The sequence below is a fragment of the Takifugu flavidus genome, chromosome 12 (genome assembly GCF_003711565.1).
Source record: "Takifugu flavidus isolate HTHZ2018 chromosome 12, ASM371156v2, whole genome shotgun sequence".
Lineage (NCBI taxonomy): Eukaryota > Metazoa > Chordata > Actinopteri > Tetraodontiformes > Tetraodontidae > Takifugu > Takifugu flavidus.
In genome coordinates, this window is record NC_079531.1 from 6574534 (window position 1) to 6596837 (window position 22304).

General features: G+C 46.8%; 1 protein-coding gene across 2 annotated transcripts in view; it reads left to right on the forward strand.

The window, feature by feature from the left end:
- schip1 (schwannomin interacting protein 1) overlaps positions 1–22304 on the forward strand; it is a 113904-nt gene that overhangs the window by 11226 nt on the left and 80374 nt on the right. For both annotated transcript variants that reach the window (XM_057048814.1, XM_057048816.1), the window contains exons 6-8: positions 20462–20526; positions 20636–20707; positions 20798–20936. In XM_057048814.1, the coding sequence (XP_056904794.1) occupies positions 20462–20526; positions 20636–20707; positions 20798–20936 (276 nt within the window). The remainder of the gene's footprint in view (positions 1–20461; positions 20527–20635; positions 20708–20797; positions 20937–22304) is intronic.

Sequence of the window (22304 nt, forward strand, 5' to 3'; positions counted from 1 at the left end):
AAGAGATAGAAAAGGGCAGAAGTGGGTTCAGGGTGGATCGCCTTTCCGACCTGCTAGGATATGAAACCTGTGGAGTAGTCCCCGCCTTTCCCTCAGCCCTTCTCTGTCACACACACACGCACACACATACACACATACACACACACACACACACACACACACACACACACACACACACCACACACACACACACACACACACATGGATCCCCTTGTCCTTCCAGCGTTTACTGTCTGTTAGCCAGATCAGAGGCTCCATAATCCACCCCTACAGTGTTCCTGCTGTGTGTACTGGGCTGGTGGAGAGCAGGTGGTCAGAGTGTAGCAATCCAGAGCGGAGGGTGGGATCTACACTGTTGGGGGAACTCAAAAGCTGCATTTTTTCCCCTTATTACCTAAACTGCGAAGACACCCTGTAAGTGCTCCCACCAGGATCTCACGATGAAGCGATTCTTTTTACACTGTGGAGAACATGACGTCCCTCGCATGGACACGCACACTCGGAGTGGAGCTGCGGGCGATGACAGGAGTGTCTGTGGTTACAACTTTGATGAAATGAAGAAGAGTGAAGAAGAACTGTCCCTCCACTCCAACAAAGGGCACCTTAGAAATTAAGCTATGCTGCTGTAGTTCATCCATGTTCCCTATTCTCCTTCTCCAGGCTCTCCAGTTTGGTGCATTTAACAGTCAAGCATGCAGATAACAACTTCAACAACAGCAGTTTCTTCTGGAACAGCTTGTTTTATCCTCCACTATGTTTTCCAGCCAATCCGCCCAGTTTCCTGTTTTTTCCTAAATATATGAGACAGCAAAGGCGTGCCTGGTTTAATTCCAGTGGGCTCTTAATCGAGCTATGAGCACAAATCACAAGATGTGCTCCAGGCTGAATTTCCATCTCATTTCCATCACCACCCCAGGTCTGCGACCACGGGGCTTCTTTCATGTCCGATCGATACTTCCGAGGCGAAGAACCCGTGGGCTGTGGAATCAAGGTCACTTTCTGCAACGCTAACCTTTAACTAACCAGCCTCCAATTTTTGTGAGCGTGCAAGCATGTCATCATGATACCAGACATGTGCGTCAAGAGTTCTCCTGTGGGTGGATTTATAGATGGGACGTTTGATTCCTGGCTGGTCCTTGCCAACTTGCTTTGATCCGTGGGTCATTGTGGGATGAAGGCGGGAGATTTTGTCCTTGACTTTTATGTGCCCGATGGGAATTTGTTCTTAAAAGAAAGATCAAAGTGGAGAAAGGCAGGATGATAAAGGTGTTACACTAAAGCCAGACTTCTACAGCATTGTGGAATCATCCCACCCAAGGTCTTTTGCTTTGAAGCCCCACCTTTTGTCTTTGATGAATCCATCAACGCAACCTTGACTCAAATGGTACTATCTCTTTCAGTGGGAATGTCATGATTCCCAGTTCGAACGTGGACTGTGAGATCTTTGAGAAGTTTTTGACCTTGTGGACACTGAAGTTTACTTTTTTGCCTAGTTTTGCTTGTCTGTTTCCACGACTGATTCGAGGACAAGGGTCACCCACCTCGTGTTTTGAGCAACTGGTTTGCTGCCAGGATGTGGTAATATTGGCTATAAAAAGAAGACCGGCACAAACTGAACCACGTAACATGAACTGTATGCATCACGGAGTTTTATCCCAAAATGCACAGACCATAATAGCTAAAGTAGCATCACGGAAGTATTTTATACTAGTCTTAAGTCCATTACAAAGCAATAAAATAGGCAGATGTGCCAACATTTTAATGGCGGTTCAGATCCAATATCACGGAAAACTTTATTTTGAAGGAACCAGATCAGTTTTTCTGAGCAACCAACTAAAAACGATGTCCAAGACAACTTTGTTATCCAAAGAGCTGACGGGTTTTACTGGTACAGTTATCGTACAGACGCCAAGATCGACCCAACACAGGATCACAAATAATTGCCCTAAAGACACAAGAGCGCTGATGGCCCAGATGACATTTTGGATTATTTTGCAGAGGGAATGTGACAAATCTGCACAAATATCTCGGAAGCAATTTCAAGTTGCCCGATTAGTCACAGCTAACAGGAAGTACAGTGTAGCCACTGTGTTGCATTTAATGACCGCTCATGAGTTACTGTTATAGCTGTGTGATCATAATGGTGTGTGTATGAGAGAGAGGTTTGGGAGTGGCTTTACAGTTAAACATTTATTCTGTAGGATGATGTCATATATTAGCTTCTGCTGCTCCTCCTACAGTCTCTCAGTGGTTGTCATATAGGAGCAATAACAATGTAGAGCAGCGTAAAAGCCCAGAAAACTAGAAAACTAGGGACTGAAGGATGTCGGAACACTGGCAACTTTTCCATAATGAAGCCAATAACACTGTAGAAAGGGCGGATATTGCTTTTAATAACGCTGTTTAAATCACCACGCGTCTCTGCTGCTGAGCGTGTGTTCAGCCTCATTAATGCAAACGTATGTGCGACTACACACATTTGCATATTGAAAGTGCAGAATTCAATATATAGGCAAGTTTCTTCTCAAGGCAGTTTTTAATATCTTAGATTTTACATTTGATATAGTCAAATTTAATAAAGGAAAAGAAGAAACCATAGATTTTATCGACTCAATTACCCCCCCCCCCCCAGCCCCTCTTTCTAAAGTCCTCCCATCCTCTCTCTTTGCATGTGAGAGGCATAAAAATACCAACGTTGTTTTAGAGGTTCTTAATTTAACTTTGCTAAAATTAGACAAACCGAAAAGGGTTGACAAAGGTGACGTCTGCGCGCACATAATAACACCAAACAAGCTGTAATCTGGTCCAATCTCAGACCTGACAGAGTGATTGTGGGGCAGGAAAAATGAATTAGATATTAGATGCGCCATGGGTCATGATTTATAACAGGAACAATAACATAAACTTCGAAGAATCTCAATATGCCTGCAATCTTTGCTGCAAAGGGAAATGTCAAGAACTGTAAAGGAACTACGTATTTACCAACATTCTGGTCTCCTCTCACCTCTGTTCCCCAACAGGACATCTTCAGCTTTGCCGTTTCCTCCGACCCCTGTCTAAAGCATCATCACATCCTGTTCTCTCTCCAAAGCTCCCTCTGTCATCTGTGTGTGAGAGCAGTGATATTGATTTTCCCGGGTCTTGTTTACACGTATGAACAGTATTTACATGAGCTCCTATACCTGCGTACGCTCTGACACTTATGCATGAATGTATTCATGCACACTTCCCAATGTGTGAGCCGATGATCCCAGAATATTCCGCTGCTGCCGATATACCCGAGCTTCCACTGCTGCATTATAGATGAGGAGGCCACACACAGCTCGTTTGCCTTCTAATTTAAGTCAGGAGTGCTGTATAATTGTGGTTGCTGTTGCTACCTGCCAACTAGCTGTAGTTCTACTGCCAGTGTGTGGTGGGGGGTTTTATGCACATATCATCCAAACAATATTTTGTTGCCTTATGGACTGGGTAATTGTGCTAAATGGGTGGAATGGAGCCACAGATGCTGGTGTTTGGGATTAATGAGTGACCTTTACATGCAGCTGTAGGCTATCTCTCGAGGGCAAATTTGCAGACGGTGCCTGGAGGAGAGGCTTGTGGTACTCAAAGGGGGGGCAAATGATAAAATCTAGACATAAAAATAAGGTAAACGGATCAACTTTTGATTATTTCTATTTTATTCTGACCATAAATAGTCATGTATGCTGACTGAGAACATGTTACCTGACCCCCAGGAGGTCCGAGACTTTGCCCCCACTCCCTAAATGAACCGTAAGGTTTGTGGAGTCGGTACCTCTCCCTGTCCTGGAAAACCTATTCACCCAGCCTCATGTCGCTGAATGTCACTGAGAATTGATTTATTGGTCTGTCAGCACCCCCCTTGCTGCCGTTCCTCTGCTTATGATGCTTCTCAATGTGGCCTCCGCAGGGACAGCCAGACACAGGTCAGACCTCCCCACACTCCTCCACCAGTCTATCCAGCAATAGAAGGTCACTGACTGACATTTATCACCACAGATATGAAGCGCACCTCCAGACCAGGGTGGTCTTAGGTGTCGCGCGTAGGCGAAAAGCTGCCTTTTTGGGTAGTTTTTGCGCTGACTTCTAACGTCTAATGTCAACAGAAGGCTCGTATCTAACTCCCCAAGCCTGACGGATTGGAGGAAAACATGCATCATCTTTTCCAAAGATGGGGAAATAAATGAATTTGAAGTTGGATTCTGTAGAGGTCTAGAGTCATGTGTCAAAACAAGCTGAAGTGTTGATGTAGGCGTGCAATGTCAGATGGGTCAGAGCAACAGAGACTAAATTATTATCCAAGCTGAGGCCAAACATAAATTAGGGGAAAACGGATGGACCTGTCAGAATCTCCGAGGCTGTGGCCTTGCTCCGATTTTATATCCTGCTGAATTCGGGAATAAAGGTCCGCGCCTCCATGTCTGAGGCCACAGCACTGTCAGAAGATGGTGGATGAGTTTATTTCAGTAGGAGCTGATTTTTGTTGCCCTTTTTTTTTCTTAAGTGATGTTACAGAGGAGCAGGAGATGCATGGACGGGTTTGTGCCGAGTCAGCAGCTTTTGGTGTTGCAGCCTGAGCTCCGTTTTAAAGGCGACGGATATATAGAAGGACGGTAAAGCTGCTAAACATGTGAGATATATCCAGTAACATTTCTTCGCAGCACCCATTTTGTGGTTTAGTTGCGGAAGGACTTGGATTCAGTGCTAACATCTACGCTATCGGCCCATGTTTATCTGTACCTTTGCCCTTCCGCAGAACCTCTGTGCTTCCACCTTGACCCAACAGTCCGATATCACCGCCTCTGTCCCTGAGCCCTCACCTGATCACTCCTACCGCTGCCTCTCCTGCATAGCTTAGCATTTCTCTGCAGCAGAGGAACCATCCAGACAACCTCGAGCGAGTGTAAAGACGGGACAAAGCAGCGATGCCGTCGCGGCTTCGTTTACATCATGGACAGACTCAGGACGGGTTTATCAGCACCAAGCTCTGCAGGAAGCTCCTGTCTCTGGGCTATCTTTGTCTTTCATCCCTCACTACAGTACATTTCCTGTTCTTCACCATCTCTTGATTTCCTATCTGCCTTTACACACACTCGCATACGCCACACACACTTTTCTGCAGCGGTTGCCTGCAGGGTCGACCCCTCCCTTGGCAGGCGTGCTTTCAAAGCAGAGGTGTAAATTTGGCATCTGCGTACAGTAACGGTGGATGATTTAAATGGCGTCCGGTCGGTTGAAAAGACACGTATGTAAAACAGGTCAAGCTGACAAGGACGCAAGCGTGTTGTGCACACGGGTGTGTTGCGTGCGTATATGTGCTGACGTTGGCTTTATGACCCCCAAGCATTCCTTATTGCTCAACATAAATCTGACGTTGCACGAGTACGTGTGTGCACATACGTGTGTGTGTGTACAGATGGTCATTAGCAGCACATTCATTTTCCCTTCGAATTAGAAGAAGCCCGGAACCGCTGGGGGGCCAAAAGTTGATGCATTCTCTTTCATGGAGGCCCTCGCTCTTTCAACACATGCCCACCTCTCCGCCCCTTTAAGGATGTTGATTTAGTGCAGCGGGCGTTTATGAGCGTGTGTAATTGGAGTTTTACGTCAAAGTGGGTTGATTTTTTTTTTTTGTTAAAGAGCCAAAGCAGCTCCAGGTGTTCCCGTGGCCCCCGCCTCCTCCATCTTAACGTCTTTTGGAAGTGGATGAGCCAGTCTTTGTTTTAAAAAAAAAAGGAGCTTAAATATAGACGTCAGGATAATAAATCCCCAGTTAAACACAGAGTGTTTAATTTCTCCGAGAAGATTTATTTAAGTAAATGAAAGTGACATCAGACCACACATTTATGACGCTGGAGGAAACCTTTGCTATGTTATCAATTTATGAATCAATTTTAAAAAAGCCAATAGGACAAAATTAAATTCAATATCATCAGCTTCCAAACTGTTGATCACAATTTAGGCTGCATTTTTACACTTAAAGTTGTTTAAGCACAACTTCAATATGGATTTTGTAACATCTACATGCATAACCATTTTCCCTTTTTACTATTTGTATTTTGTATATAACTGTATATACAATTACAATTTTATTTTCATCATGTTGAAAAAATCTACTTAATCCTTAAAAAAAATGACACGTTTATTACAGGAGGCTAATGCTATGCTAACATTAGTGCCTCTTGCTCTACATCTTTGGTTTATATGTCATGTATCACATACATGTCCCTTTGTTTTAATCTATCTCTGCTTTAAACACGCTGACCAAAAGTCATTTTCTTTGAAGCTGCTCACATCAGACAGTTCTAGTCACAACAAAACATTGCAACAGTCTGTTAAAAGCTGATCAGCCTTGAACCAACACCCTTCTGTTCATGGCGTGTGTGAATGACAAAGTGCATTTTTGGTAACGGTGGTGCCAAACAAATAAAGATGTTCTTCTAAACAGGAGGATCACTTTAAAGTGAAGATGAAGGTGGCAAAATGATATTTTTAAAAAAGGTTTTAATTGGTGTGACTTTTATAGGGTGGGTGCAGAACTCGCTGCCCCTCCTGCTGCTTTTCTTGGATGCTCTCTACACCTAGAGAAATAAAAAGATCACGTTCGCTTTAGTGAACTGTTCTGCTAAATATGTAAATCTACCTTCACAAGGTGACGCCGACTGTCTCCGTCTCTACCCTCGCCTGCTAGATTTACTTTAAACCTTGTCAATTTTCTCCTTATCCTCCAAATGTCCTCGTGAGCCCCCCCGGTTTGATTATGGCAGTTTCTTCTCATCTGTCTCCATCCTGCTGTACCCTGAGTTCCCCTCCTCCTCCCACAGTCTGACCCTCACGTCCATCCTGTCCTGCGGTTACCTGGGAAACAGTTTCTCCAGTTTTCCTCCAGCAGAGATGGACCGAGTTCATTTATGTTCCCGTGGAGTTGAAAATAAACCCGAACGCTGCCTTCCGAGATGTTCTTGTCAAAAACTTTTAGTCTCTGGAGTTTGTGATTATTTTTATACCAATTCTACATCAAAACATTCCAAACCAGAATTATCATCAGAGGCATAAAAAGCTGAATCCCATCAAATTGGATTTTCTCCATGTTGCTCCAATGTGACATCATCCCGACAACTTCACTGGTCAAAAACGGGACCGGATATTTCACTATATTTCTATATTGTGATGAATAAAAGCCGACCTGGGAACTTCAAAGAGGGGCGCTGCTGTGGCAGCTCGCTTCAGAAGGGAGGGCCACTTTCACGTTTCAGGGCAGTTTTTCCCGACTCTTTTCCATGAGGGAGGAAGATTAAAAGATGAGAAAATCTTATCTGCAGTATTCATGTCAAACTTGGATAGTCTGAAAACTTTTGCGTGTGCGTGTCCAAAACGCCCATCTGGAGATTCGCTGCCTCCTGTTGCTGGGAACCGGTTACAGCATGTTTCGTTTTTATTTTTATTAACTGAGGCAACGGCCACACTGATTTTAATTAGGTCTTACCTCTTCACCAGTTTACCGACTGATAAGCAGCAGCTAACGCCATCGCCACCGGCTCATTAACTCCACCATCAGGTCGCGTGACTAATATACCTATAAAACACCGATAACGATCCAGTTTGTAATTGTGCGAGGCAATTTCCACCCATATTACCACAGCCAGTGTGTCCTGAACTGATAACACGTAGGAAAACCTCCGTTAAATGTGTCTGCAATTACTTATTAGATTAACAAGTTCTACGACTGTCACTTTAGGTGGATGTCAGGTGTGACCTGCCGCTATTTATATCATCTGTTGGAGCAGAACAGAAAATAAACTTTAACAGTTGAGGTCTGTTAAAACTGCTGCTTCCTAACAAGAAGGTTCTGAGTTTGGTTCCAGGTTGGAGCTTCTCTGTGTGGAGAGGTTCATGTTCTTCACTCTTCTGGTTCCAAAAACTAGAACATTGAGTTGATTGGAGGCTCTCTACCCCCAGAGGTGTGGAGGGAAGTGTGTGTGTGTGTGTGTGTGTGTGTGTGTGTGTGTGTGTGTGTGTGTGTGTGTGTGTGTGTGTGTGGTGTGTGTGTGTGTGTGTGTGAAAATGCTTATATTTTAGGTCAGAATATTCCCACAGACATTTTTTAAGAACTGTTAGATATTTTCTAGACACATGAGACCCCCCCCACACACACACACACACACACACACTCACACACAGATGGATGGGATGGCAAATGTATACATTTAAATTGGGGTTTTATGAAATTGCTCTTTTCGTTTGCGGAGTGGACACACACACACTCACTCTCTCTCTCTCACACACACACACACACACACACCACCTGTCGCACTCAGTCATTCACATTCCACAGATAAGCAGTGGAGCTTATCAGCGAGGAGCACGGGTGAGGACATGGCAGCTGAGGACCACCCCCCACCCCAGACGTGCGCGCCCTTCACCGCCAACACAATGAAGCTGGTGCAGTTTAATCAAGCGCGCTGGATTTGAATAATGAGCCATTGAGTGACACAGGCAGAGATACGTCTCCATTCTACATTCATCTCCCTGTTCAACATTTATCTAAATGACTTGGACAGATGTTCCAGAGGGTCTTTATTGGCTTCGGCTCTCCTCGGCGACGCCGTCAGCCTATGCGGTATTGATGGTCGCCAATAGAGAGATTATGAACGTTCTCAGTTGGGATGCACATGTTCACATTGGCACTGCTGCACCCCAGCCTGAAGGTTGTAGGTTCAAATCCTTCTGTCTCCTTGTCTGCGAGGTTTCTCTCCACCTTCCTCTTAAAGTCCAACAACAGGCATTGGATTTTCCAGCTCTTTGTCTTTCCCACGTGGAGCGGCTCAGTGCAGGACCTGCTGTCTCAATTTCTTAGGACTTTAGAGAAAGGCCAACCAGGGCCGCTACCATGTTCATGCCATTTATGGCGGCTTTGGAAAGCCATCATTCATGTTGCTTCCTCTTCTTCCTAAAATGTTCAATCTCTGCTCCCCTCTTCGTCTTTGTTTACTCTCCCTCCGTTTTCTCTTGGCTCTGCTTTAATCTCCTTCTGCCCTGAACATCAGTCAGTCAGCAGCTATCCAACCTGCCACCTGTCTCCATTTCCCTCGACGCACCGCGGAACACTCTCCCTTCGACTGCTCCTTCATCCTCCTCCGTCTTTCTCCCCATCCTCTGCTTCTGTCCCGCTTCAGGGCTGAATAGTTGCTATGAACTTCAGTGCAAAATGAGGCCAATGAGATGCTAACAGCTAAAAAGCTATCCGTCAGAGGACGGAGACAAGACGAGCTGTTGGAGGTGCAAAGACTGATGGGTAAATGTGTCGAAGACGAAAAACGAGGGAGGGAGCTGCACTGGGTTGGGAAAGATGGAAAGACCGCAAGGCCATTTGAGAGGAGACGGCAAAGACAAAGAAAAGGACGGGGAGAGGAAGGAAAGCTTGGGTAGGATGAGGCAGGGGGGTTTGGAGAGGGACGATGGGAAATCCCAGCTGTAGGAGTGGGTAAATAGAAAGAATGTTAATATATGCGACATCTGCACGTGTGGAAGGTTATATTCAGTAGTTTGGTGGGACTGGAGTTGTTTGTGAGGGAATTTACATTATGGGATTAATGAGCCTGAAAATTGGTTTGTAGCAGACAAGACCAGCGAGGAGAGAAATGGCAGAAAGAGAGGGTCAGCACTTCCAAGCGTTACAGAAGCATCAATACGGATGACTGTGAGCCGGAGTCTTTAGAATTTGACGCCGCACCTTTGACAGAAGAATCCATTTCACGACTCCTCCCCTCGAGGTGTAATGACGCTTGCCCTTCCTGGACGGAGAGACGTGCACGAGGAGCCGCTGCTCATAGTCCAGCCATGTTCCACCAAAAGAATCGGGTGCTCGGCAGGCCTTGTTTGACGTGCATAAGGGTCCCGTATGGGCGCTTATGTTTGGGGCGTAAAGAGCAGAGAGGCTTTGTTCTGCTGACGCTTCCGCTGCAATTGAATTATTCATTCAGGCAGGAAAACACTTTCATCCCTCTCTGTCCAATCCCACCTCTGTCTCTCCTGCCCTTTCAGTTTGACTAAGCTTAACACACTGTTTAAGCACCACACACACACACACACACACACACACACACACACACTCGTACTGCTTGCAGAAGTATTTGGCCATGATTTCAGGTTCTCTCTTTGCACAAATTTAGCAAGAAATGGAATTAAAATGCAGACGTTTGGTTTTATTTCATGGTTTAATTGGAGTGTTTTGTTAACCTTCTAGGATGAATTAGAGCCCTTCTACACTCGCCTCCTTTGAATGACTCGTATGCTAATTGGACATTTAACTGATAGGTTTAGTGGTGATGGGCTGTTGGGATTAAAACCACTTTAGCCAAAATGTCGAGAGCTGCAAAATTCCCTCAAATGTCAGCTGAGCCAACCCAGATCCCCTTAGAACACGTCACTGTTTTAAAAGACCTTTACATGCTGGAAAACTGATCTTATAGGTGGAATCATGGTCTGCTTGGATGTCCTGGATCAAGACATCAGATCCCAGAACTGTCCATGTGTGAATATGATTGTTATCTCTAAAGTGCACACACTTCTCATTTGTCTCTTTTTTGTTCTCCCTCTGGTGCCACCGCTGTCGATATCTCACCTCTCTGTGTTTAATTTAGATTTTCATCTCGCTTTGCTCCCCCCGCCTCCATCGTTCACTGATGGTGAACTCTCCCTTTTGTCTCACCCCGTCTCCATCTCCCGGCGCCGCTCTGACCTCTCTCTGTTTCCCGGACCGGCTCTCCTCTATTAGTATTCCCCCGGGGTCGGTTCCAGACTCCTGTCGTGTCAGCGTCAAAAAAATAGGCAAACAATGAAAACCGAAATGTCTCCAGAGAAACCTGGCAGTGTCAAGGTGTAGGGGAAGTGGAGGAGGAGGAGGAGGAGGAGGAGGAGGAGGAGAAAGAGGAGGAGGAGGGGGAAGAAGAGGATGAGGGGAACCGTAGACAGAATGTTTCCATAGAAATGACTGGTGGAGAGGATGAGGCAGTCTGTCTCAAAGAGCGAACCACTGCTTATTTTATTGCCCAACCACCGTGTTTTTGTTAGAACATCACCCCTTTTTTCTATTCTGTTATTTGGCTGGTGGTTACCTCGTTAAATTGTGTAAATTGAGGTAAGATTGCTACATTGTCAGCTATTCACCATGAAAAACAGTCGATGGCGCCTGCATTCGCAAGAGAGGCAACTTTGGAAGCAGTTTTGACAGTGGACAGCAGGGGCGTGGGATGGAACCAATGACCTTCGTCACCCCTCGATTCTCTTCCACTGAGTAGATCTTTGCTAAATCGGTCGTGGATTTGCCAGTTTGGGTGAAGGGAAGGACTGTATCACATTGGATGCAGACTATTTTGAGGCTCTGAACAGTTTACTTAACTTGAAATTGTTTTTAAGGACCTAATCGACAGCTCCGGGAACAGTTCGAGGCAATTATTTCTCACCTCGAATTGATTAAACAAGAAGGAAAGCGAGACACTTCAGACAGCCGTCAGGCATTAATTGCAGACCTCTGTGGTCACATGCATCCGCTCGGCTCATCCACGCCGACCAGAGGCCGGGACGCGTTCACGTCAGTGCTGTCAGATGCAGTTTTCTCATTACAGCGGCGATGACGGCGCGGCATGAGCAGGTGCGCTAGAGCCCAGTGCCTCTCACCTCCATTTACTTCTGTGCCGTTCGCGGCGGTCGTAACCCTGAACAGTCCCGTCATCCTGGAGGGGATTCATAAACGAAACGCATGTATTATTTACTCCGACTGTGATCTCGTCCTTTCTCTCATTTCTTCCTGGCTTTTTTTAGTCCCACTCCCGTTTTTTGATGGAAAAATCAAAATCTTGTCCGTCGTCCCGTGGGCATTTCGTAATTCCGTCTTTCTCTCGACCGTCTTCCAGGACTGAAAATCAAGTCCACCCTCAAGGTCTCTCACTGACACGCATGGACCTACAAACCTGTGTGGGGAGGTTTGTCAGAGGGTGATATAGAGGGATCACAGCGTGTCATGTGACATAACTCAGGGGCATCAGAGCAGGAGGACAATAAAGGAGGGATGAGAGCTGGGGGCGAAAAAAGAGGACGGTAAAGTGAAGCATCTTTGCCGAGGGCAACCATCACTCCGAGGCATGCTTCACTATGCTCGCTAACTAAGATGAAGTAGAAGAGGAAGAGGAGACTTTGTAGGGACTTTCACAGATATAATACATTTCCCATGTGTCAACCCAACTAACTAACCCTGACCCTAATCCCAACAATAAAACCAGGTTTTGATCCTGAAACAGTTCGTTGAAGTTGTAGGGACCCGCCAAAATGGCCCCACTTTGCAAAAATGTCCTCACTTTGCTAGTAGACCGAGTATTATGGTACTCAATATGTAGCAAAAGGACACAGACGCCTGCACACATGCTGACCTTCAGTGGGTACCTTGGTAGACAGGTGGTGCTGCCATTGCCTGTTGCTAAGCAATTACCAAGTCCATTACCTCCACAACGTACCTCTGTTGTGTGTTTGTTTCCCTCTGTGTGTGAGGGAGCTTTCATTAAAGCAGTTACGGCAGAACACAACACCAGCCTGCGGGCTTTTTCTCTCGATCATGCCTTCACCTTTGCTTCCCAGTTACTCCAAATACAGGTTATATGCGGTATATATTATGTGTAAATGAGAATATACCTGTATATAAGTCAGGAAGCAGTAAATACTAAAAGATGAATTAAGCCTCCGTACAGGAAGGGTTGAAGGCAGTTCTGACCCCCCTTCGAACGCCGCCTCCTCCCCTCCTCCCGTCCTCTCCTCGTCGTTTCATGTCAGAAGAGAAGGGCGATGAAAGTCAACCTCCGTCTGAACTAGCGCGCACATGAGCGCGGCTAAAGGAACGGACCGCGTTTGGCAACGGTTCCCTCCCGGAAGACGAACCTTTAATAGTTCGCGTGTGCAGTTTTCATTGCTGTTATCTCAAACATTACAAGCTGTTTATTTTGTTCTTTGAAGAGAGGAAAAAAGGATGTTTTTCAGAGACACAAGCATGAAAACGGTCGTGCCGGCTGCAAAGAGGATTCCAACCAAACAGAGCCTCTGAGACTGACCGCCGTCTTCAACCTGCTTTGTTACCACCTGCTTAACTCTCGTTTTTCATGCGCCTCCACTCCTTTCCTTTCTCTCTTTCCTCTCTGACTGGCTGAGGGAGATGGACAGAGTGACGGGCCTAAAAGATTTTAAATGCACTGGAATCATTTCTGTAGTTGGGGCGAGTTAACTGCGAGTGAGTGTGTGTTTCTAGTCAAGGTCACCCCAGCGGGCTGCGCTATCTCCCATCTGTCAGCCCACACGAGGAGGAAATTCTTCCATCTAACGGCTCACTTTTCCTTTTTTAACTCTCTGCTCCCAAATTTGTCGATTCAAGCAAGTGGAAGTGAGAGTTTTCAGTGTGTGTGTGTATGTGTGTGTGTGTGTGTGCTTTGTCTTTGTGGGGGTGTATGCAGGAGAACTCACGCTGGAATCAAAAATACGGTGAGAAAAACTGTGTGAATATTCATTAACCAAGTACTAGAGAAAGTTACGCCTGTACCTGTCAGTCACAGTCTCAGGTGGATGCACCACACACACGCCCACACCTTCTCTTGTGAGATTAATTCATTTTTTAGGTTGCTTTTATGCTAAAATTGCATTCACATTTACAGAACTATGGTTGAGTTTTTATTAATGTGGTCCTGGGGCTGTTGATTTAAATCCTGGAAGGCACCCAGACCCCCCCCCCCCCCCCTTCGTCCCCCTCCGCTTTTCCTCTTTTTTCCTCTGTGTGTTTATGACCTCCAGTTGACGCCTTCATGGCCGTGCTCCTGATCTCTCCGCTTTAATTGTCAGACAGGTCCTGCTGGAGGAGACACGTGCACTAAACATGACTTATCTCTCACGCCTGGAAACTGATTGAACCCACTTGCTGCCCGCGTGTTTGTGTTGTGAACCTCTGCACGAGTACCTTTATGCATCCGAATCACACACACACGCGTGCACAAACGTGCTCACATCCGTCCCTGGAACAAATTTCATCTTCATCACACCTCTGCCAGCCAGCCCGGCAAGACAATTCAGATAATAGCTCAGCACGGAGCCGTAAACACGGCAGGTGAAATGGGCCCTGGAGAGTCCACAACTGCTGCACAGCTCCCGAGAATATTCAGAGTTTTCATTTTATTTTCCACAAGATTGGCTGCAGCTGATGGCCGCTCGCTCCAACAAGAGACAGAACATCTAAATGTGACATGTTTAGAGGTCTGAACAGAAAATAGATCACCTTTGTTAGCAGAATGCTAATTCAAAAGGAAATTCCATTCGCATGCTAATGATAATGAGTGTCAGGACAAAACCCTTTGACCTCATTTACTTAACACAAATTTACCCCAAGTGCTCTTGTGGATATTTACATTATCTTAAGTTGCTGCTGGCCTAGTTGACCCTGCAGGACATGCAACATTTCTGCTCTATTCCCCCTATTTTTTGATAGGGCATAAAAGATGAGCATAAAAGCCTAAATTTGTAATAAAGTTTAGGTGGCATTATTATTTGTAGAATAGATTCGGGCAGCAAAAGCCATCCCATCATGTTGAATAGCTATGATTCAGAAAGAGACAAGAACTTTATAGTTAAAAAGAAGAAGCCAACAGGAAGTAGAATGAGAGGCAGGGACATAGTATCCAGATGTGACTTTCTGTGTTTTATTCCTCCAATTATCCCACTTCGGCACGTGGATCGTCCTCCGTTTCCTGCGTCCTCCACCCTCTCCTCAGCCTTCCTTCGCAGCGCGGGCTCACACGGGCGCTCATTTTCCGCAAGGTTACAGCTTCTCCCGCAGAGGAAAATCCAGTTACAGTGTAGCCGTGAGGCTGGATCACAGAGAAACAATGGCTGCTATTAAATCTACTGGCTCCCTCCTATTTTTAGCTCAGGCAATCGCAGCTGTCTCATTATTACTCAGAAGCGTGAAGGCGTGCGACTCGTGATCTCCTGTCATCTGCTCTGCTTCGGGCTTTAAATGCAGATGCACCACGAACTGTCCCAGGTAGCAGAAAAGTTCAGCACTGGAGGCCAGTAGCTAAATGAGGAAGTCTTCTCAAACTTGGATTAACTGCTTCACTGGGTTTAGTATGAATGGAATCTGATTTCTCCTTCATGAAGCAGGTCACCTGATGCTGTTTACGTGATCACTTCTTGATCCTATTACTCCAAAAATCATCGTTGTAGATTAAAATCCCATTTTGAGCTAATCCTTACATAATTGACTAGATTTCACATCATTTCTGTTTATCTGTGTAGGGTTTTTTTTAAGTGTGCTGTCCAAGTTTTCCTTTAAACACTAAGATGGTTCTTAATCCTTAAGAGCATTATTAGCGGAACGCTCTCATTGGTATTCCTTGAACATTGTGATGAACATAACTGATGCTCCTAAATGGCAGCCATCAAAGTGTAAGAGAAAACCCTGTGAGATGGCATCACTGAGGCTTCCAGTAAACCTTTGTGCGTTGCTGATCTGGCAGCTTGATGTCAGGCTTTTTTTTTTTTTTAATTCCTACCGACCTTCTATTGAAGCCGTCTGTAGGATTGGGAGCTGCAGGATTGCAATAGATTTTTCAGATGGAAAGACCTTAAGATCTTTGGATTTATCTGAGCAGTTCAGAGCAGCAGCATCAGATAATGAGAAAGAGAGCCGGGAGGGATGAGATGCACCTCCCCACCAACCCCCACCGCCACTGCCATGCCTGCGTGCCCGTGGCTGTGTTCGTCAGCCACGGTGGCTTGTTTATGTGTAGATTAATTGCTTTTATGGCCCCCGTGAACGGTGCTGGCTGCTTTAATGAACACTCAGGCGGCCCGCCGCGCCCCTCCCGCTGCTGCCAGGGCTTCAGCCGAGGCCCCCAGCGCTCTCTGCACGGCCCTGCACAGGTGGCTGATTCCACTGCCCCGATGGGCGGTTCCACAAGAAGCCCGCGGCGGCTAACCGGACCGTGACTTTAATCGCTTCCCAGCGAGATGAAGTGAGGCGAGCCGGTGTTAAGTCACAGCCGGTGCCAGGAAGAGCTTTCAAAGGGAGGGAAAGTGATGGAGCGATGGCTGAGAGAGGAGGGAAGCCGGAGCGTTTAGTCGGGAGGTGGGAGGAGTTAATCCTGGGTTAATGCTCTCCATGCATCGGCTTTACCGGATCAATTCAAAACCAAGGCCAATCTGCCTCCCTGCAGTTCTCCACCACTGATCTGTATTTTCTTGCCACGCATTTTCTCTTTTCAACTCTTCCCTTCTTGGTCTTCATCCTCTCTTCCTTTTCTCTCTTGAATCATTACTGGAGGAGTTTTTCCCTTTTTTGTGTAATTAAGGCCAAAAACCCAACAGCTAATGGACAGTAGCGGCTTCAGTTGTTGCACAGGAATGTAATTTAGATTCATTCCTTAAGACACATTTTAGGAAAATAATTAATCATCCTCTGATTTATCCTCCACTGCTGTTAAATAAAGTTAAAGTCGGATAATCACGACCAGTTAACAGCTAATTTTGACTCGTCCCACTGGCATAAAATCTCCTTGCATTAAAAGACACAGTGTTTAATGACTGCCAACGACGCTGCCAGAGTCATCAGATTTTCAAAGTAAACGCTCAGAAAGGAAAGGGAAGTCTCTGGTCTGCCTTTAAACATACTGCAGACAACACAAACATGGTTGTGACGATGAACTAAGTAAAAAACAACCCAATTTTTGTGTGTGTTTTGGCTGTTTTCATCGATGTTAAAAGAAAACAAAACTGCCTGAATGCATCGTATTGTCTGCAGGTTCATCATACAGCCGTGCATATGCATTATTTTCACCCTAATGTCTAATAAACTCTGCTTTATGGATGCATGCGGCTCGCCTCTATTGCTCGTCATACAGGTGAAATTGAGCTGTGCCGCAACAGAAGCTGCGGGTTTACTCCGCAGCGCTAATGGCTGACTTTATAGTTCCAATCACGGCCCACAGGGGAGGCGGGTGGTGCTAACGACATGGCAAAAGTGCCGCAGGCTCAAAGGTCAGGTGTTAATCCATCTTAGTTTGGGGAGGGCGAGCCTTCGGAGCCTGCTGATGCTGCACTGCACCATCAGCAGGTTTAGATCGGAAGTTCGGCTACCTTTAATGACATCATCAAGTGGCATGAGTGACATACAGAATTCATTCGTGCTATTAATGAGCACAAAATATTATGCTGGAAGAGTTTCTGACATCGCACATCTGCTCATTCTTTGCGTGAGAAGCTGAATAACCTGGCGGTCTGCCCCGACATCTGCCACTTCCTGTGTCTCCGTTAAGGTCCGTGATGGAGAAACCAACAATTCACTCCACTCAGAACACTGTGGACATTCCACTTCCTGTCCTCGATGACTGCGTTCGGGGACCCCCTCCCCCCCATCCCATTATTAATTGAGCCGTTCCAGAGCAGAAAGCACAGGAGAGAGAGCCGCAGCTCTGATGGCATGTTCCAGACAAAAAGGCGTACGTGCCAGATGTCCCGCTTTCCTGGCAATGGCTGCAATTAACAGCACCTGTCCTCGCCCAGCGTCACTAACACACACAGACACACACACACACACACGAGGGTAGTGACAGGTTCTGTGGCCCCGTGGCTGCAGGAGGGGGATGTGAGAGTGATGGCAGCAATGGCGCTCGCTGGCAGGCCCAGCAGACTCCAGGGAAGCTTGACTGATACAGGCGGCCTACCAGACCTCGAAATTGTCTGTGTGTGTTTGTGTGTGTGCCTGGCTGTGTGTGTACACAATCTTGTGGACGGGGGTGGAGAGCTGGTGCGGCGTGCCAGATGGTGTGATGTTTAAAACAGTATCATCCACGGAGGACCGTGTCATGACAGGTTTTTTTTCCCATTTATTCTGAAAGGTGACTGGAAGAGCTCAGACTCTGAAGGTCAGAGCGATGGGGAGTTACCACAATGTCACGGAGCCGGGAAAACCCATCGGAACGTTACCTATTATGAGAAAAATCGTCAACTAACATCAGTCACGACAATAAAAAGCCAGAAAGGAAGATCCACAGCAGAGCAAAAGTTGTTTCTCTCCACTTAATTTTAATTGTTTAACTGCATTTTCTTTTAATTTAGCTTAGTTTAATAAGGTGACGTGTTAGTGTTGCATTAATATGTAAATCAATTAGCCTTGTTTGATTATTTGCCGATTAAATGCACGTGTTCTGAGGTGCGTGCGCGCTCATGTAGTGTTTCTGCTCGACTTAATTGAGTTTGTCGGGAAAACAAACACAGGCTGCGTTTCCATGGAGCTCGGAGGGACTAGCTCTTCGTGTGTGTGTGTGTGTGTGTGTGTGTGTGTGTGTGTGTGTGTGTGTGTGTGTGTGCGTGTGTGTGTGTGCTGAGGGCATTTGGAGGATTAAATCACAGTGTAAGTGTTAGCTAGTGTGTCCAGATTAGTCGAGGGTCCCCGGGACAGATTTACACCAGGTCTACAGGAGCGATGGAGGCCGTCCCCAAGTCCAACAGGCCAGTTTCTCCTCCCTGTGATCCTGGTGTCGGTCCAGTTTAATTTCCTTTCGAGCCCACAGGCTGGTCGGCTTTCCCCCACATCCCTTCTACTGTAAGCCAGCGGGGAGCCGTCTTTTATATTTTCATCCTCTTCGAGTCCCTCGCCGACTTTCAACCCAATCACTTCCTGCCTCCCTGAAAAGTCTTTGTCTTTCCTCCGTCCTCGCCTCCCTGCAGCTGAGAGATGGAACCTTCCGCAGCATCAATCATCTCCCCTACCCCCCAGCCTCTCTCCTCTGTGTCTTGGCTTCTCACCACTCTTTTTTTCATTTGCTTTCCTCACGATCCCCAAGTTGATCGTACTGAGAGACAATATTTTCTTTGCCATCAAGTCAAACCAGGTTCTTGATGGTCCTATTATGGGAGAAATGCGATGTGCATGAACAATAACAGAATCGATATAGGCGATAATATTGTACAAACAATATAAAAGCAATCAGCAGAAGAAAGTCTCTGCCCAGCTATTAGAGGTAGATTGAATCAATAGCAATATTAGTACACAAGTATGGCTTTAGCAAGTATCACGGGGCAGATGCATCATGAAGTTAAAGGCTGATGTGAAAACAGTTCTAAGGAAAGTTCCTTTAAAAAAATATTTTTCCTTAAAAAAACTTGATTCAGTCACTTCTACCTTGGTGAAACTCACTGTTCCTAGCGGGTAGCTATGAATGTGAGTGTGAATATGTGAGCGTGAAGGGTTCTTTGTCTTTGGCCTTTAGAAAAACAGTAGAAAATAGACAGATGGGTCCCTAGTCCAGACATTGGACAGGTCTTTTCCACAGTCGACATTTAAATCTGGAGTTAAAGGTTTTAACTCCAGAGCCAGTGTTTGAAATTTGGCGGCCCCTATTGGTGAGATTACAGCAATGGAATTCAATAATGATTCTGTGATGGTATCTACAGTATTTCCAGCCCAGATGTGGTTCTCATGCTGCAAAATAAGGTTTTAACTGATCAGTAAATGGGTTGAGCATATTGTTCCACACTTTTAATCATCAGTAACTGGGCGTCTCTCTGTGGGCCTGGAGGCGATGCCGGTCCCCAAAGCAAACGGAGATCTGAGCTGTACAGGCTTCACGTTGAAGCAGGAAAGACAAACCCACGGAAAACAGTGTGAAAAAAGAAAAAACCTCTCACTGATCACTACTCACAGTGCTTGATTCCCGCTAATGAGCTGCTTGTTCCTCCTGGGAGGACGAGGACGGAGGGAAAAAACAGCAACGTTACTGTTTTGACAGCGCCGTTGTGCTAAGCTAGAATTTAGGAAGACATTGTTAGTTTGATATATACTGATGTGCCCATTTCCTCTTGAGAAGATCTCATCTTGACATTAAGCATCTACATCGCAGTGTAATCAGCACCTAGGACCGCACCACCTTAATGAGGGAGCCTGTCTAATAGAACGCCCTCGTCTCTTTACGGGTCAGTCGTCCGCCTATTAGGTGAAACCAAAGTAAAAGTGGACTTTTCATATTCTGTGAGCATTCACGGAGCTGCTCGGTTGCCCTGATGTGACTCTCCTGGCTCATCAGCCAGAACTGCTCCACTTAAACATTGTTGCTCCCTTGTAATTGAATTAGCCTGCTCAATTATGTGGAGGCAGACAGCCCCCATTAAAGCTCTGGCGCAGGGCTGAGGAGAGGAGAGGAGGGGAGGGAGGGGCGCCGGTGCGGAGCAGCCGAGACCTGTTTTAGCCGAAGCTCCGACGCATCATCGCAGTGTCGCAGTTCAGAACCTGCTGGGTCTCCACTGAGAACGCGAGGCAGAACTCTTACTATGATCCCGCTGTGCTCTTACTGTGAACGGATCCTTCCTCTCCCGCTCGCCAAAGTGAGTTTTCCTCTGCTCTCTCCTCCAGGAGCTGCTGAAGAAACTCCAGAATGACTTTAAGTGCATCGATGGTGGCGGCTTCCAGCTGCAGAGGTGGGTTCGTGTGGAAACTTTCAGCGCTTAATCAATGAGGATCCAGACTGAGATCAGAGGTGCGTACGTGAGCAGCGTCCTCACGCTTCTTTCATTTCTCTGGGTGCAGCCACCACCTGAGCGTGGAGCTGGACAACGAGCCCAATATCAACCTGCCTGCCTTTGAGAGCCAGGTGTCGACGTGAGTATTGTGTTGCTGCAGCTCCTCCTCCTCTTCTGTGGAAGCTGTGGCGCTTCTTGGCATTCACGCGCCGTTGCTTCATGTCTGCAGCATCCAACGGGCCTGGCGTGACTTCCTCCAGAGACAGGAAGTGGAGAAGAGGAGCCCCTCCCCACCCTCCCTCTCCTCCTCCTCCGATAAGATGAGCACGTCCATCAGCATGATGACCCTGTCGGATGGCAGCACCCCAGTAAGTCACGGCCTCTGTGTGTATAAGAATGCGCCTACATGAGTCCGAACCCGGGTCAATCCCCCAGGTTTCCCCTCTGCTTCTGTCCTGGTCATTATTATTCCACGCTGGCAGCGCCGCCCCACCTTCGGGCCGAATACCAAGTGTGTGTACACTTCTCCGTTAATCCCTGAGCCCCGAGTCAACAGGCAGGTTAAATCTGAGAGATGGCTGCGAGAGTTAGCGGCTACATGTCCTCTCAGCGGCTACGCGGGAAAGCTTTGATACGCTGTTTGATCTGAATTCTCATGAGGGAGAGAGAATGCGGAGAATTCAGAGCCCGCTTTGCTGCACCGGTGAGGAGTCGGCGGATACGTCGGAGGAGTAGATACTGTTTTTCCTCGAGGCCCTTTGGGACGATGGGAAATGCTTTGCTCAGTTAATCGGGCTTGGACAAAAGCTGGGTAGGCTTCTGTGTGTGTGTGTGTGTGTGCGTGTGTGTGTGTTTGGCACGCATGGGTGCGGGTGTGTGTCTGTTCTTGTATTTGCTACACACCGACTACCAAAATACTCATTCTACTAGCAAAGTAAGGCCATTTTTGGGAAGTGGGGACATTTTGGGGGCTGTTTGAGGGTCAAAGTGTGGTTTTAGGCTGGAGGGAATTGGGTAGAATTGGGTTTTGGTTATGGAAAGAGGCTGGGGAATGTATTCACAAAGTCCTCCCACATAGAAGTGTGCGTGTGTGCTTACGAAGGTCAACAGAGCAGAGCAGGATGAAAGACAAATGTTAGCTCTCAATTGAATGTGCTGATACTGTAGATCTTCACTCCCCCTGCAGAAAATAGGTTCTCGAGTGCTTTCTCAACCTGACTGATCGCCGCCATCTGGATATCTGCTGTTTTAACTCCGGCCTGCGTCCCGGGCTTTGTCTCTCCGTCGCTCCTTCTCCCATGATTTCATTACCCTCTCTTCAGCACAAAGTGCTTGGCGAAGGCGACAGCTCGCACTCTAGTTGGATTTTTACCCCGTTGACCCAGCGGCAACTACTTCATGCGCGGCAGGGTCTGTGAATTCATGCGCGCCGTAAGCCCCACGGTGTTGCGCCGGCATCTCTAGAGTGATTGAATCTGTAACCTTTGGGCCTGTAGCATCTGTCTTCGGCAGATTTGGCGGCGCAACTCTGCAGCGGGCCTGGGGACGGCACGTTGGGCTATTTGTCTTCTCCGTTTGCTCTCAGGCTGAGGGGGACGCTCAGAGCGGCGTGGCACGGAAACCTCGTCACATGACGCCATCTAACACCGCCGTCCATGCTGAGATCGCTCAAAGAAACGCTGGCGTTTTAAAAGAGACCTGCTCAGGATATCCATTTTTATGATCCGCTCCGTAAC